This window comes from Scylla paramamosain, chromosome 11, assembly GCF_035594125.1.
Source record: "Scylla paramamosain isolate STU-SP2022 chromosome 11, ASM3559412v1, whole genome shotgun sequence".
Lineage (NCBI taxonomy): Eukaryota > Metazoa > Arthropoda > Malacostraca > Decapoda > Portunidae > Scylla > Scylla paramamosain.
The window spans coordinates 4,647,202-4,665,000 of NC_087161.1; the positions used below are offsets into that span (position 1 = coordinate 4,647,202).

The 17,799-nt window shown below is 38.2% G+C and overlaps 1 protein-coding gene across 1 annotated transcript in view; it reads left to right on the top strand.

Moving 5' to 3' along the window:
- Positions 1-14,973, top strand: part of LOC135104851 (kinesin-like protein KIF21A) — a 138,679-nt gene extending 123,706 nt beyond the window's left edge. The window contains 5 exon segments of the mRNA XM_064012533.1: positions 198-409; positions 925-1,045; positions 1,819-2,062; positions 2,607-2,733; positions 7,488-14,973. Of these exon segments, the coding sequence (XP_063868603.1) occupies positions 198-409; positions 925-1,045; positions 1,819-2,062; positions 2,607-2,733; positions 7,488-7,560 (777 nt within the window). The 3' untranslated portion in view covers positions 7,561-14,973.
- Positions 14,974-17,799: the final 2,826 nt, after the last annotated feature.

Sequence of the window (17,799 nt, forward strand, 5' to 3'; positions counted from 1 at the left end):
TTTATAGTTAGTTGTTATTTTATTTGGTGTAAATGCTTTTTTGTTTGTTTACTGTTACTGTATATGAATTTATTTAACTACTTTTATGAAATAATTCATGGCATTTCATTGTAGTATTTTCCCAGCTTTAAAAAAGACAAAATTTGCTTTTAGTATAATTCCCTGTTAAAATCCTTTCTTCTTGTCCCCTCAATCAGGTGTGGGACATCCGAGAGAACCCCGCCCGTTGTGTCCGAACGTTGAGCTCAGCAGGCCTCACCTCTGCCGGCTTCCCCATCACCAGCACCCAGTCCCGCACGCTGCAGATGCCGCCCGGGGAGACTCTCATCACCGACATCGCCATCTCCACCGCCACCAACATCCTCTACTCTGCCGCAGGGAACATCGTCAGAATATGGGACCTGCGCAAGTAAGGGACTGCCACGTGTAGGCCTGATGGCTTCTTGCAGCTTCTTTTATGTTCTTATGTTCTTAAGTGTGAGAAGTTGTGTTTGTTGTGTTGTGTTGTGTTGAAGGTGAGAGTTTGTAGGGTTTGAGTTTCATGTTAGGTGGAAGTGGAAAAATGTGTTTGGGTTTTAGAGGTTTTGGGTTTTCAGGATTGTGGATAAAAGATGGTGAACACTTACTAATACTACTACTACTACTACTACGACTTTTAATATATCTAATACAGAAATATAAAATGCCTTACTAGTGATCCTACCTTCTTCACTCCTCCCTCCCTTAAATATTCAATGCTCCTTTCCCAACCCTATCACCTCTCCCATTGTCTCACTCCTCCCTTTCCAACCCTATCATCTCTCCCACTCATTCACCCCTCCCCCTATCATCTCTCCCACTCTTTCACCCCTCCCACTCTTTCACCACTCCCTTTCCAATCTTACCATCTCTCCCACTTACTTACCCCTCCCCTGTTCTACACAGGCACTCAGCAGTGGGCAAGCTGGCAGGGGGTCACCAGGCAGCTGTCATGTGCCTGGCGGTGGACTCTACAGTGCCTGGCCAGGATGTTGTGGCCACTGGCTCGAAGGACCACTACATTAAGGTGAGATCACGCATGGGATACTGCTTGATTGCAGGTGTTAGTGATGATATGTGTGTATTAGAGATGAGCAGGAAAGAATGTCAGTGTTGATATGTGTGTGAGATATAAGCAAATAAGGGTGTGTTTCTGAAAAGGTAATTATGGTTTAGAGAAATAAAGGAAGAGTGAAAGGGAGGGGGAAGAGCAGGTATGTATTGTGTCTTTTAATGTATATGTGTACTAATCAAATCAGTCCTTGTTTTGGAAGTATGTGGTCAGTTGTGGTATGCCTCAGCTCCTGGGGCATAGTATGGTGGTGAGTGTGGGAGGTGCCCTTCCACCAGTGACTGATAGGGGTAAGAGTGTGAATGATGTGTGTACGAGTGTGTGGTGCTTTGTCTGGACCACCCCATGCAGGATTGCTTACCTGGTATGTAGATAGATTTGTATATGTATCATTTTCACTTATTTTTCTTTGCCTAAACCTTCTCAACATTTAAGTTTTTATGCATGTGCTGTTGTGGTCTTTGAAATACTTACCTATCTATTAATCTGTGTCTGTTTGTCGAACTTTCACTTACCCACAAGTACTTAACATTTCAGCTAATCACTCACGTCCTTACTACATTTTTTCTACTTTACTTTTTTATTTTTTTCCCTCACACACACACACACACACACACACACACACACACACACACACACACACACACACACACACACACACACACACACACACACACACACACACACACACACTTGTTTATGCCTCATGTTTTCCTATTTCTGCACAGGTATTTGACATCACGGGCAGTCACTCTGGCCTGGTCAACCCTCGCCTCAACCTGGAGCCTCCACACTATGATGGCATCCAGTCCCTCGCATTGTATGGGGACACCCTCTTCTCCGGCTCCAGGGACATGTGCATCAAGAAGTGGGATCTGCAGCGTGGGGAGCATGTACAGTCGCTCAACAATGCACACAAGGACTGGGTGTGTGCGCTGTGCTTCACCCCTGGAGGACAGATTGTGCTCTCAGGTGTGTGTGTGTGTGTGTGCATTATTACTTCATTTATTTATATAACACATCTTCCTGTTTCTGTATTTCATCCTTCCTATGACCTGAACTCTTTGAGGAGGGAGGTTTCTAGACACTTATCCTCCAATTTTGGATGATCTTTTTGACCTTGTTTTAGGGACTGGCACCTCAGTAGGCCTTTTTTTTTTTTATTCTTTTTGCTGCTCTAGGCTAGTGCTCTTCTTACATAAAAGTCTTTTCTTATCTCTTGCATCCCGTACAATCATAAACTTAACTATAACTACATAGGTCTCCCTTCTGTCTTTTCTTTTCTCTAATGTTAGTATCTCTATTTCTTTTTAATACTAATGTAATTCCAGATGTTCTGTTTGTAGCAGTTTAAAAGGAAAAAAACTTTTGCTTCTTTCCTCAAGTGTTGATATTTCCATTTTTTTAATAATGATTTGATACATAATTTACTCTCTGTAGCAGTCTGTTTTGCCTTTACTTTTGAGTTGTTTGCACAAACATTCTTTTCACCACCACCACCACTGTTGCCTCTCAGGGTGTCGCGGGGGCATGATCAAGATGTGGTCTGCTGAGAGCTGCCAGCTGATAGGGGAGCTGCGGGCCCATGCATCCCCCATCAACGCCATCACCACCAATTCCACCTGCATCTTCACAGCCTCCAAGTGAGTCCACTGAGGGAGGGTGGTGGGGGGGTCACTATTCACTGGTCTCTTTGTTTTCAGAATTATTTGCTCAGTGTCTGTGTACAGTTTTCCTTAATGTTTGTGTGTGTGTTTAGAATTTTCACTTCTGTCACTACCTTGAGTTTCATTTTTTTTTTTATAGTTATTTACTTTTCTGGTTGTCTTTCTCTTTGTTCTTAGAATTTTTTTTTTTTTTTGGTTGTCTGTTTTTCATCTTAGATTTTTCACCAGAGTTTTGGTTTTTAGAACTTTGTTGAACTTTTTTCCTTAGGTTGTTTTGTTTTCTTGGATTTTGTCGTGTGTGTTGGATTTTGGTTTCTTATTGGTGTTAGTGTTCTTTTTTCTTGAAATGGTTTTCATTTTACTGGTTTTCAAATTTTTACCCATTTTCTTATCCCCTAAAGTTAATTTTTAATTAGTTTCTTCATTATATATATATATATATATATATATATATATATATATCTTACTAGATCTCCAGTAGATATAGTAGAAATATATATATATATATATATATATATATATATATATATATATATATATATATATATATATATATATATATATATATATATATATATATATATATATATATTTTTTTTTTTTTAATAGACCTCCACCGATGTAATGTCTGTTGCATCTTCTTTTCTCCCAGTAAAATAAGTTATGAAAATAATGAAAGACTCCATTGAAGTACTAACATACTGACCCAATTTTGATCAATATATTTATTCATATTTGGAATCTGTTTTTTCCTCTTTTTTTTTTCTGTAGTCTCCTTCACTTTGGAAAGGAATGCACCACCTTTTAATATATCACTTTACTTCTGGTGATTTTATTATATCACAATCAACTTTCACTAGGATGCTTCATTACTCAGTTGTAGACTATAGCTGATTGTCTTCCTTAAAAGCCTAAAGTTATCTAAGCTTTTTGTGAATTTTTCCTTGTAACATTAATACTTTTCTTCCAATGTTGCTCCAAGTGTTTAGTGTTGAGGTCACACCAGCTTTGCCACACCTCGCCTCCCTTCACTCGGTACAGAAAGGTTGACGTGTTGCCTGAATAACTGATACAAATTGAATATCCTTCATCTGGAACTCCAGGTTTCAGTGGTGACATAATCTGTCTAAAAAATTATCTTGACTCATTACCATATATTTAAAACTTTGTGTGGGTGGGTATTCAGGCAGCACCCCTTGCTTTGCTTCTCCTCTTATACTCTATATTTTCTTTACATTTATAAGTAAAATATAAATAGAATTGCTTCCATCTTTTTATCATGATTTGATTTCATTTTATATGCAAGTACAGCTGACGGCATAATTCCTGTAGGTCATCACATTGGGTTTCTTATTCCAGCAAATAATATTTGAGTGTGCATTTTTTTTTTCAGTGGTTTAAAAGCATTACAGGTGTACATGCTTTAAGAGAGTGTATAGATGCAGTTGTTGCAACACTACAGAGGTCATATTGCACAGAGAGACACATGTGCAAGTCATGTATATATACATGACTTATATATAATATATATATATATATATATATATATATATATATATATATATATATATATATATATATATATATATATATATATATATATATATATATATATATATATATATATATATATATATATATATATTACTCAAGTTTACATTTCTGGTCAGAACAACACACACCCACTGATATGATATACAATTGGCTGTCCACACATACAGGACTCAGCCAGGATATTACACCTACAGGGAAAGAGGATGGAATGATAAATTCATGAGACAAGTTGATAGTTTTCTTTTCAGCAGAGCCATATTATTCAAAGAAAAAGTACGTAAGAAATAATTTGGTAGCTAATATGAATTATTCACTGTTCTCATTAATACTTAGATAAACCTTAGATGTTGTGGATGCAACACTCGTAATGTTGTTTGGGACACAGAAAACCCACAGTGCACAGTGAGCTGGTCATCAGTAGAATAAGACAACACAGTGACACAGTGCAAGACTCCTGGTGTACTACTGCCATGTGTGTATGATAACCAGATGTCCTGATTTATTGGTGATGGTTGCCCAAGTTTTTAGATTGAAGGCAGGATACGCACTTGCCTGTGACATTACGCTACCATGCTACCATCCCCCCCATCCCCCCCACACACACACACACACACACACACACACCCACCCCTCCATCCAGCCACTCACTCACATGGTCTCTGGTCTGGCCGCCGCAGTGAGGGAGACATTCGAGTGTGGAGACCGCTGATTGGAGTGGCTGCAGGACGGACCTTTGAACTTTCCCTCTAGGTCAGGCCACCCTCGTCCCTCACCACAAGCCTCGCCAGGAACAGTAATACACATGTTTTAACCCCGCTGTGCATGGCATGTGGGCCGTCCTGTCCTGTCATGGGCGAGGCTCCTCCCTTGTCGTGATCCTCTGTCACTGCAGCGTGTGGGAATCTGTTCATTGCCCATGTCACACTTAGCTCCAGAATTCTTGCGTATTTTATTGCTTGTTATGGTTGAAGTCCTTGCTTAATGATTATTTGGCCACACCCTGTAAAGTACCTGATTTTCGTTCATTAGAAACCTGCAGACTATTCATTTTGAGCAGTGTATGTCGTTTTTGTATGATTTTTTTACATTTTTTTGTTGCTGTGAGACCTTTCCTCACATTAGCAGTAGTAATAGTGATTGAAGGCTTTATGGGTTATCTACTTTTCCCTAATATGAATCACTAGCTTTTGCCATTTTGATTGCAGTAGAAAGTTTGTATGTCTGAACACACTGGCTGATGGGGATGTCTTGGGACTATATTCTGAAACACATTCATGCCACACCTCCACTACTTTCAAAAGGCTCTAGTTGAAGTTACACTGATTTTTAAGGGTATTTTTATGGTTCTAGTCAGAGATTAACAAGATTTCTACATATTAGCAGGAGAAACATTTTGGAGAACCTAGCTAATCTTCTTTGTGGCCTTTGAAAATAGTCGTGGTGAGAGAGCAGAGTGTTTCTGTATATGGGTTATGTCCATGAGCCATTGTTGTTGTTTTGATGGTCACTGTTGATGTTCATAATTTGTGTTGGCCCTTCACAACCTTTCCAGCCCTGACAGTCACAACCCTGAGCATTGTGTACAAGTGAATGCCACCATCAGTCAGTCTGCGCATTAACTGATGACATATTTTCATACCCTGCTGCTTAGATCTTATTATTTATTAATTTTTTGTGCGTTGTTATACACTAAAATGGTTCTGATGTTCTACAGTTCTGTATTTATATATTTAGACTCATTTGTTTTGGTAAGATCAGAATTTTTTTTATAGATTGTGCTTAACTTACCATACTGATACTCAAATTTTTTAAGCTTTTTTCTTACACATACTCTTTTGGGACACACTGTTGTGCTTTTGGTCTTTATTTGTCACCCTCTCATTGGTTGTTTCTGTGGGTGAACTGACCACATGAAGGACTGGTTGATGGGACGATGTACATATGGTTCCTCACTGTTCAGGCTCCAGTGTCCTATTGTCCTCATTCATGGAGACATCTTGGGTGGATATATGTACCCTTTAACTGACTGTGTGTGTGTGTGTGTGTGTGTGTGTGTGTGTGTGTGTGTGTGTGTGTGTGTGTGTGTGTGTGTGTGTGTGTGTGTGTTTGGAAAGTATATAAATTTTCTATCTTAGGAGAATGTTAGGTACTTGAGAAATGCCTGTGATCGATGAAGAATAGATAGGAGAAGCAATGAAGGTGTGTAAAGCTTAGTAGTGTGTGTTTTGTTGAGTGTAAGTGAAGGGATGAAGTGTATCGTGACTGAGGTTGAAACACAGCATCCTCAGGTGGTGTGGCTGTGTAAAAGTAATGACAAAGTGAAATGATTAAGAGAACATGGACCATTTTTTGAAACACCTCTGCACTCTAGTTGAAGTGACATGGGTTTTAAGTATGTTTTTATGGTTCTAGCGACAAATTAGCAAGATTTCTACATTAAGAGGAGGGATGCTCTTGTAAACTCGGCTAATCATCTTTATGGCCTTTGAAAATAGTTGTGATGAGACAGCATTTCTAAATATGGGCCCATATATAAATATGATAGGTGCAGAAAGTGAGATGACAAAGTTAGTATATATTAACATGATAGATATGGTAGATGCAAGAGAATGACCATCAGTGAAATGTGAGAAGAGAGCACTTAAGTATATGTGGGGAAAGAAATGAGAGGAGAATGAGTGGACTAAAGCTTGCAGGGAGTGAAAGTAAGGACAGGAATGAGTGTAAATTTCTCTTACATTTGCCCCCTTATGAAAACTCAGAAACAGATCTGATAGAGACAGATACTCATGAATGAACAGCAGAATGGAGGCAGGTTCATAAATTTTAGGTTTTGTTTTTTCTATTATTATTATACAACCAAGAAGATATGGGGATGATGTGAATGAGTGTGAATGTGAAAGTTATCTGCCTTGTCTTGGGTATCCCCTTTTTGGAGGAGACAGCCTTGGTATATGTATGTATGTATGTATGTATGCATTTCATTTTATGGAGGGGGCCAATGAGGCTAAGAGTGTGAATGTTGTATGTATGAGTGTTTAGTGATTTTTCTAACCTGTTATATAGATAGATAGACAGTGTGTATGTAATTGTTTGTATATTCCCATTCTCCTTCCCCTCCCAAGCCTCACCCTGCCACTCTCCTCACTTACCCTGCCTCTCCTTCCTGCCCACAGTGACTGCACAATTGGTATGTGGAGGATGCGCACCAGCTATGATGTGTCCCCAGAGCTGTCCGATGCCTCCTGACCTGACCCAACCTGCAGGTGATGAGAGGTGGGCCAATGACCTTCTTCCTCGGGGATAAACACTTCTAGTTCTTTTAGTTTCCGCGCCACACCTCAGGCCAGCTCTGCGGTGTGAGGTGCAGCTGTTGTGTACATATTATTCATGTACAGATTTGTCCTTTTAAGTCTGTTTTTTTTAGCTCAAGTGCTGTTTTAGAATAGTGATGTCAGTGTTTTTTTTTTTTTTTTTTTTTTTCATTTGTTTTTTTGGCTCCAATCTTTCTGTGCATTTTTTTTTTTTTTTTCACTTACTCACTCACTCTCATATTCCTCGCTGAGTCACAAGGATCTTCCAGTACTGAGGCCAAGAGGATCAAGATGCTATTTTTTTAATTTCCTATCCTATAGTCCGATTTTTTTTACTACTGAAATCCTGTTTTTAATATTTTGATGGAAGTGTAATTTTTAAATCCTTTTGTTAATGGAATTGTGTACCTTTTGCCTTGATTTTTTTTTTTACATAATTGGATCTTTTATTTTCCATGTGTTTTGTATTGACGGATGGAAGATCTTGAGTAAACACGTGTCCATGTCTGTCGTGACCTCAAGGAAGAGTTTATTTTATTTCACGGATAAGAAAAAAAGTGTAATATTTCCACACACACAAACACAGAGCTGCAAAAAACAAAGTAACAGACATACAGACATGCAGCCACTCCCTGACAGACAGTATCATCTCAAGTGCAATTTCTGATCTCTGCAGAACAAAAATAAAAGAAGAAAAGAGTAACATACCCTGAAAAACTAACTAATCAAATTCCTGAAGATTAGTATGTTGCAGTTATTTTGACAGCAAAGGACTTGAGTTAGGCATCAAAGTTATGATACTAAAATAAATGTCATTCATGGAGTTTATAATATAAATTCCAGTCAACTGAACAAGGCTGGTTGTGTGCACTTGTGTGTGTGTGAAAGAGAGAGAGAGAGAGAGAGAGAGAGAGAGAGAGAGAGAGAGAGAGAGAGAGAGAGAGAGAGAGAGAGAGAGAATTTTAATGTGTGAATGTGTGTGCATTGATCGATACGCCTCACTCAGTCAGTAGCAGTACGTACTAATCGATCAGCAAAATAAATCAGCTTCCTGTATATTTTTCACAGCACCATAGCACTCATGAAAATGCAAAATAAATCACGGCTTCATTTGACACTCGTCCCCCATCACACCTCTGCTTACATGGAAAAAAAAAATAATATAACCATCACCATAACCGCTACAATAACCACCCATTGCTTTCACCTTGCACACAACCCACACACTTCACCAATGCATTACTTATAGACAACCTCAGATATCAAAATTCTTCCTGGATACATAAGAACACTCGCATGTGCCTGTGCTTTGGTCCCTCAGTTAAGCAGATGCTACTATTATTGTTGCTCTTTGGGGGAGTACACAGTGAGTCTGGCTTTGTTGGTCAGGAGAACATGTTGCCTTAGGGAGAGAGAGACTCTTGTAAAATATTGTTGTTGTTAGGACTTTCTGGGTTCAGCCATTAAGACTACATGCACATACTGCAGTTAGTACACACAAACACATACACATGATATGGAAACTCACTAACATGAAGTACACGCACACTGACACACACACACACACACACACACACACACACACACACACACACACACACACACACACACACACACACACACACACACACACACACACACACACACAGGAAAGCCAAATAACCAACAAGTCTTCCATACGAATGAGAGAATTTACACTGATCACAAATGAAGGAAAAGTCAGGCACCAGTGATTTTTCAAATAAGTATTGCATTGAACTTATCATCATCATTATCAGCAACAGAGAAAGGCAGTAATCACATTAAAACAAGTTAATGTCAATGGTCTTTTTCTCTGCATTAAGGGAATATACATACAGACACACACTCAACATTCACAGCAGAGCTCAGGTTTCTTCATTAATGTCTCTTCCATTTAGTTATATTAAAATGTATCCTTACTCTTGTGAACACTGAATTTTCAAAGCAAACAGTGATTTGAGTAGTTTTGCCACAGTTGGCAAGCCTGACTGTCTAACATGTCACAAAGAAAATGTTATTTATATTGAGATTTAACCCTTTGAGTTCTTTGTTATAGATATCAGATGCCACATTCATACATTACTTTTCTTGTTTCTTCTTCCATTCAGTCAAAATTAACTTGTGATTTTAGTTAAGGATACATTTTTGTATGACTGTACACTTCCACCACTCTGTTGCAGCCTTCTCATAGTGGTCTTTGAGTCATTGCTTTCAATGCAGTTTTGTTGTGTTGCAGCCTGGATAGAGATTGAACTAGGAGCTGAATATTTGTGTGGAGAAACTTGAGAGAATTAAAACTCGTGTGAATATTTATGTGGCGAAAAAAGTAACTTCTGAGAGAGAGAATTAAAACATAAGAGAGAGAAAAGAACCCATACAAATATCCATGTTAAATAAGAAATAGCCCAATTTTAGGCAGTAAGAAGTATGGGAAAGAAAAAAAATGTGAATATTGATGGAGCAAAGAATAACTCCAAAGAGAAAGTTGAACAAATAAAAGGGAAAGAACCATTGCTAATATCTGTAGGGCAGAGTAACTTGAGAGAAAGAACTGAAAAGTACAGGGAAGAAAAGAACCTGCGTGAATGTCTGTGGGATAATTAAATTCAGAGAGAGAATAAAGAAACAAAAGTATGAGAGGAAATCATGTGAATATCTATGAGTAAAGGAGTAACCTCAGAAAGAGAGAGAGAGAGAGAATAAAAAGAAAAGTAGGAGAGAAAAAATCATGTGAATATCTGTGGGGAAAAGACTAACTTCAGAGAGAGAATAATCCAAGCAAAGATCTGTCAAGACTTTTTGGCTGATGAATTATTCTTTTTGAGAGCCTGTGCTGTGCATTGAGTGTGTACATTGTGACTCAGTTAAGGAATGATTGGTGGAGGTTATGGTATTCTTACAATGAAGGAATAGGAATACTTGAGTGGATGTTTTCAAAGGTTTATGGGTGACAATGAAGGTCAACTTAGGAATGGAAGACTGGAAAGATTTACTAGCGATAACCAATGACTGACTCCGAGGTTCTTACACTGTGAATGAATGAATGATGACACTGCAGCTGTGTTACAACTGATGACTAGGAAAGTTTTATGTGTACTGAGTATAAAAGTTTGGCTCAGAATCGTATCATCAATGAATAAATGACTAGGTTTTAGGAAATGAAAGAATGAATGACAATATGCAAACTGTTCATGATTGAGAAAGTTTACATGAACCAGATATAAAAGTTTGCTTCATATTTGTACCATCAGTGAGTTAATGACCGGGAGGTCTTTGTGAATTGAAAGAATGAATGATAAGTTTAAAGTTGTGTGCTGATTAATGAAGGATCCACGAATGTGTACTGATGATTAAAGTTTGCATACGAAGGTTTTATGTGTGCTGATTACAAAAAAAAATATATATATATATTGCTTAGTTAAGTCTAATAATCCATGTAATCCATCAGTGGCCGAATGCAGAGGAAGGTTATGTATTGTGAATGAGTGGACAGTGGGAGCATCTGTGTTATGACTGAGAAAGCTTTGTGTATGCTGACTATATAGAAAGAGTCACATAGTTAAGTCTTGTAAACCATCAGTGGATGAATGCATAAGTTTACATGTGTGACAGTTGACTGTTGAGAAGGATTAGGTAATAATTATCACGCACCAAAAGTAATGAATAAAGAAGGAAAGCTGTAGTATAGCATTAAGTCACTAAGTACGGCTGACTCGGGAGTGACACACAGCCATGAGTGGTGTGACACTGCCATGGGGTGCTGTGCTGTCCCTCCCCTGTCCTCTTGTATGCATCTCTAGCTCACTTCTGTTTCATGTACATATATATTCCTGCTCCTCCAAACATTAGCCTGTACTCTTTTTGTACCATAACAGCATAACATGTTTTATTTATACCACTAGCTGTTAAGACCTTGGCTGATTTAGGTATAGCATCTCTTAGGACTGTATTGATTATGAGTGGCTGACCTGTACACCATGTGATATTGAGTCATCAGCCTTGTTACTCACTGGCTTCTTAGGGTCATTCATGGCATCGTTAACTCTCTGTGAGCCAGAGTGTCGGTAGAGTGCATGGTGAGTGTTGGAGTGTTGCATTCACTATTACTCTGCATAGATGAAAACCTGTGGTGAGTGTGTGCAAAGTGTGATGTGATATTTATCTTATTATTCATTCCCCATAGAAGACTTCCACTACCCATATGAAGCTTAGGTGTAAATAATGATATCATTTACTCTGTTTATTCATTGTCAAACCAACATTGTACACCAGCTGTAGGAAGAGAAGGTGCAGGAGATGGAGGAAAAGAGGCACTGCAGTGAACATGATGCACAAGAGGAGAGAATGATGATCTGAAAGGATGGGATGAAAAACAAAGTACATTTTTATTATGAAATAGATGTTGAAGATAAGAAATACTTTATATAATACATGTTTATTTATTTTTTACACACATATGATGAGAATTGGAATGAATTGTTGTATCTGTTTATATGATGTGGCTTTATCTGGTTGATGAAATTGTTGAAGATTCCTGAGCTTAAAAGTTTTACCTACATGAAGTTAAAAGTGATAAGAAAAGAAGAAACAAAAACGTGCCTTAAAATAACAGCAACAAACAATTTTAGAAGAGAAAACAAATTGAAATAATAAACCAAAAGGTGACCTGACATAAAAAAAAGAAAAAGGAAAACTTTAATTGGATACTTTCATTATTATTTTTATACATTTTTTCCACTAATGACAGCAAGAGTGAGCCTTTCTGTGATATACGATTATTCATCATTATTTTTTGGCGGGGGATTTTGACCTCCATTGATGAGAAGATGCAAGGAAGAGAAAGGAAGACTATGATGATGATGATGATGAAGTTATGAAAATGAATGATGATAGTTATTGCTACAATAGTGAGGTCACAGAGATGATGATAATGAAAAAGAAGAACAGCAAGAAGAGACGTATACACCTAATAATAGCTGTAATTAACCTAGCGTGCTATTCTACCGGTCAGTGTTTACATTACAGATCAGGGTGACTTGAGTGTGCCCACCCTTGGCTTTAAGTGGTCTTAGTGCACCAGATTTTGGCCTTACAATAAACTCCTTACTAACATCAACTTGCTACAGACCTCAGTGTTAATCATATTGGCTTGTAACCTATTCCCCATCGTAGATGTCCCCCTTGTTAGGACGCCTCCCCATCGTCTCTCTCTGTCTCTCATTAAGCAAGTTTAAGTATGTATATTGTAAGGTTCAGTGACTTAAGGTTTGGTTGTTTCAGTGTATGGAGTGGCATGGTGCAGTGCTTTTGTGTTTGTGGTGGTGATGTGTGCTTTGGCGGGCAGCTGTGAGGGTGTGCGTGTGTGTGAGTGTGTGTGATGAGTCTCTTTCTTGTTACTGAGGTTCTTTGTGTGACTCTATATGTTGAAGTAGGCACAGTAGCAACCTTGTGTTGAGTGCTACTAGTGTGTGTGAAATGAGTGTGAAAGATGGTAGGAAAATTCAGGCTGAAGCAGGAACACTACTATTTTGGCCATGTCTCTCTGAAGATGTGAAATCATAACATCAGAGAGCATACTACTGCATCAGCCTGAGTATTCCTTTCCACCTCTCCCAGTCATTTGTCTCATCTTTGATCTGTATATGCAATGTACCCACACCAACACACACAAACACTATACACACTAACTTCTGCACAAGTGAGTCAGTGAATGAGACCCCTGCCTGCCCCTCCTGTGTCCTGAAGGTGCTATTGCTGCCACTGCCCTGCCTGCCCTTGTGCTCAGTGAGGATCAGGTGAGGCAGCTGGTCAGGCCATGAGTATTTTAGGTGTGGTGAGAATGTGTTGGTCAAGGTGGTCAAGTGCAAGGGCTTGAAAGGATGTTCAGAAATTTGCCAATGAGAAGAACTGAAAAAATTATTATGGTTAAAGAGGTATTTGAAATTTTTAGTGGTTTGAGTGGTTTGAGTGGTTAGAAGAATTGCTGTAATTAGATACATAGATACTTCAAGTGCAATGGTTAGAAAGATGTTCAGAAAACTTATTATGAGAAGATCTGAAAAATTACTATGGTATTTAAAATTTTTAGTGATTTGAAAAGCATTGAAAAATTGCTAGTTAAAGAGGCATTTGAGGAATTTACATGTTGGTGAGAGAGAAGCTTTAACAACTTAATGATAATCAATACAAAGAGAGACTTAAAAAAATATATACAGTTTAGAAACATACTTTACAAATTATTATATTGGTAATGAGAAACTTTTAAACTTGATGGTGGAAGAGAAACTTGAAAAAAAATTATTATCATTACTTTTATTGTATGTAGCTTTTGATTACAGCCCTAAAAGAAAGCACTGAATGATCCATACCTAGTGGGAAACATGAAGGTGTGGAATGTTGAAAATTCTATCATGTGTTTTGAATCCCAAATTTTATAGTGTGTGTGTGTGTGTGTGTGTGTGTGTGTGTGTGTGTGTGTGTGTGTGTGTGGTGAGAGCTTTAACACTTGCTACATAAAAATTCAGCTAAAGGACATTATTTTATTCTATTTTATTATTTCTTATTTTTTTATCATTGATGCCTAAATTTAGTTAGGTTTTAAAATATGTTCAAGTTGAGTTTTAAAATGAGTAGCATTGACTAGGTGTTTAGAAGCTGGTTCCTGTGTAGAATATTTAGCAGAAGTTTTAGATGAGCTGGAGGGAAGGTGAAGTGTATGTCATATATGTGGTTTAACAGTGAGAGAGAGAGAGAGAGAGAGAGAGAGAGAGAGAGAGAGAGAGAGAGAGAGAGAGAGAGAGAGAGAGAGAGAGAGAGAGAGAGAACGTACATAATTTTGTTCATGGTGTCTACAGTGCATTTTACTTTCCAGAAGCATCTGTAAACTTAAACAACAATATCAGCAATCATAATCAGGATAACCACTAAACATTTGCATTGGTACATAAGGAACAATAGCTGTCATTTCATTCTGAATCATTATAACCAAGTGTGGTCTGTTCACTAGAAGATGGCAGAGTGAGTTTTAATTTGTGTCATGTATCATAAACCCAAAACTTTTCACTTACATTAAGCACCAGAGAGAAAGTGTGTGTGTGTGTGTGTGTGTGTGTGTGTGTGTGTGTGTGTGTGTGTGGCATGACCCTCCTCCTCCCGCCACACAGCCGAGGGACAGAGTCAGAAAGCTGTGCAGTGTTGTGTGTACCCTGAACCTGACTGTACATAGTGGAGAATATTTTTTTATAGCGGGTGTGGGGCAGGTGTGTGTCCGTCTGCCCGCCACCCAGTGCAGCGATGAGTTGTGTAAAGAATAAAGTGTTACACGAGAGCCAGGCATTCATTACTCCCTTATTTATTTGTGTTTGTTTACATGTCTTTTTTTTTTTTTTTTAACATGCTTAGGGTTTGGCTAAGATTTATTTATTTTTTTTTTTATGTAGGAGGAGCACCAACCAAGAGCAACAACATTTATAAGTAAGAAAAAAAAAAAAAAAAGGCCCATTGAGGTGCTGGTTTTCAAACAGAGTCAAAATCAGTCATCAAAAATCAAGGGATAAGTATCTGTGTTTAGTTCAAAGACCTGTTTACAAGTCTGGCCAAGAATTGTACAAAGTTAAAAGGTCTGGTAAACTCAGGAATTCCCTGCCTGCTTCTGTATTTCCTCCTTCTTTTGACTTCAACTTTTTCAAGTGGAGGGTTTCAAGACATCCTTCCAATATTGAATGATCCTTTTGACCTTTTTTTGGGAGTGGCACCTCAGTGGGTCTTTTTTCCACTTTTTGTTGCCCTGTGCCAGTGTCTATCAGTAAAAAAATTTATATATATATGGACATGAGCTGTAAAAAAACTGAGAGACCTGTTTACAAGTCTGGCCAAAGATTGCACAAAGTTGAAAGGCTTGTATGCTTACTGTGTCATGAAAAGATTGAGCAGAAATAAACGTTGATGTTGAGACTGTGTAGATGTTTGAGTTATTTACAGCATTGTGTGCCTTAGTTTAAAGAAATCTCCAATACTGTGGCAGATAGCTAGAATACTCGTAGATTACATGAATTCATGGACAAGGAAAGTACGTGGATATACGTAGGTGTGCATATGTTATACAGGGACTGCCATCTGTAGGCCTGCTGATTTCTTGCAGCTTCCTTGTATTCTTAGGTTATTGGGAAATTTCTCTCTCTCTCTCTCTCTCTCTCTCTCTCTCTCTCTCTCTCTCTCTCTCTCTCTCTCTCTCTCTCTCTCTCTCTGTGTGTGTGTGTGATGCAGTAAGTTGCGGCAGTGTTATAGAATTAATGGCAGTTACACAAATAATCACAGTATTGAAAATGACGAGCTTTTACGCAAAATAAAGAAATTGCTTATATTTGAAAACCGCGCCTAATGATAAGCTCTCACTTGACTAGAAAATAAATACAGAAAAAAACAAGACAAATTTATAATCCTTTCCACTTCTATATAAATTAAAAAGAAAAAAAAGAGAGCTTAGTATTTATTGTGTTTATCAATAACGCAGTAAACTCTCAATTCCCTCTGTGGCCAGTCACATTACGGTGATTAACGTCACGTGGTGGTTGTTTACTGTGAGGGGGTGGGCGGGACGGCGGGCTAGGACGGGATGTTTTAGTGAATTTTATCTTACTGGAGGCTTCTGGCGGCACGTGAAGGCTGGAGGAGCGAGGTGTTCTGGTGACATTACATTGTAAGAGAAGGTAAGGTGTGTGTGTGTGTATGTGTGTAGTGACTTCATGTAGGGGATTTGAAGGGGGGTGCAGGCTGTGGTGCTATAGCCTGTTGTGGTCCGAAGTGTTGAGCAGTTTGGTAATACGGTTAGGTTCTGGTGAGTTGTCCAGCTCTTCCTGTCTACTGGAGGAAGACTGGTGTGTGAGTGTCTTGAAGGCCAGGCCAGGGTCTTGGGAACCATCCAGGAGGTCTGCTACTGATAGATTTGGGAATGTTAGTGACTGTCATACGTCTGTAATTTGCCTCTTGTTTTGTCTCGTGGTGTTTGTTGGTGATGTCAAGAGAATATATGCAGAAATAGTCCATGAACTAGAAAAACTTTGACATCTTAAGTAAACCTGTTTGGCCGTATGGTGGAAATATTGCCGTGTGTATACTGTTTTTTTTTTTCTTCTTTTCCAATTAATGTGTGGAATAGTGACTGCTCGCCTTAATTAGTGTGTGCCTTACCTGGTGACTGCTTTGGCTGTGTTTGTGTGGCGATATTACTTGACGCAGAGAGAGTTAGATTAATGCGAAGGGTTTAACTACCGAAATTATGACACCTCAGAAAATAAGCTGGTATATATACTCGTATATATATATATATATATATATATATATATATATATATATATATATATATATATATATATATATATATATATATATATGAAGGGATTTCAAGGGTGTGTTCTTGTTGTTCTAGTGACAGATTAACAAATTTTATTATTAAGAATAGGAGAAACACTCTTGAGAACCTTGCCAATCATCTCTGTGGCCTTCGAAGTTAGTCGTGGTGAGAGAGCAAAGTGTTTCTCAGTACAGGCTTGTTTATTAAGTTACGTGGGTTTATAAGATTTTTTTTTTTTTGTCACTCTAGTGACAGATTAACAAGACTTCTACTTTATTAACAGGAAAACACTCAGATTAACTAGATTTCTACTTTATTAACAGGAAAACACTCTTGGGAACCCGCCTAATCTCTGTGGTCTTGGAAAATAGTCGTGGTGATCGAGAGGTTTCTGAAGACTAGACATGCGCCGCACCACTCCTCACTCACGTGCTCGCCCAGTGTTCGTTGTAGCCATCAAGTGTTCTTTTGATGATAAGAGACTAAGTTTTTTTTTTTTTTCTTTATAATTTTTCCATAACCTAATTAACTTTCCGTACGAGGAGAACAGAGAGAATAGTGCATGCAAGAATATGAAGAAGTATTCGTTGTAGCTATCACGTGTTCTTTTGATGATAAGAGACTAAGTAAATTATAATGTTTTTTTTTTTTTGTTCTTTATAATTTTTCCATAACCTAATTAAATTTCCGTACGAGAACGGAGGGAAAAGTGCATTTAAGAATATGAAGAAGAGTGAAATCAGCATCTCTCCCTCCCCCTTCGTCCGCCTGCCAAGTTGACGTCACGCGCCTTACAAATAA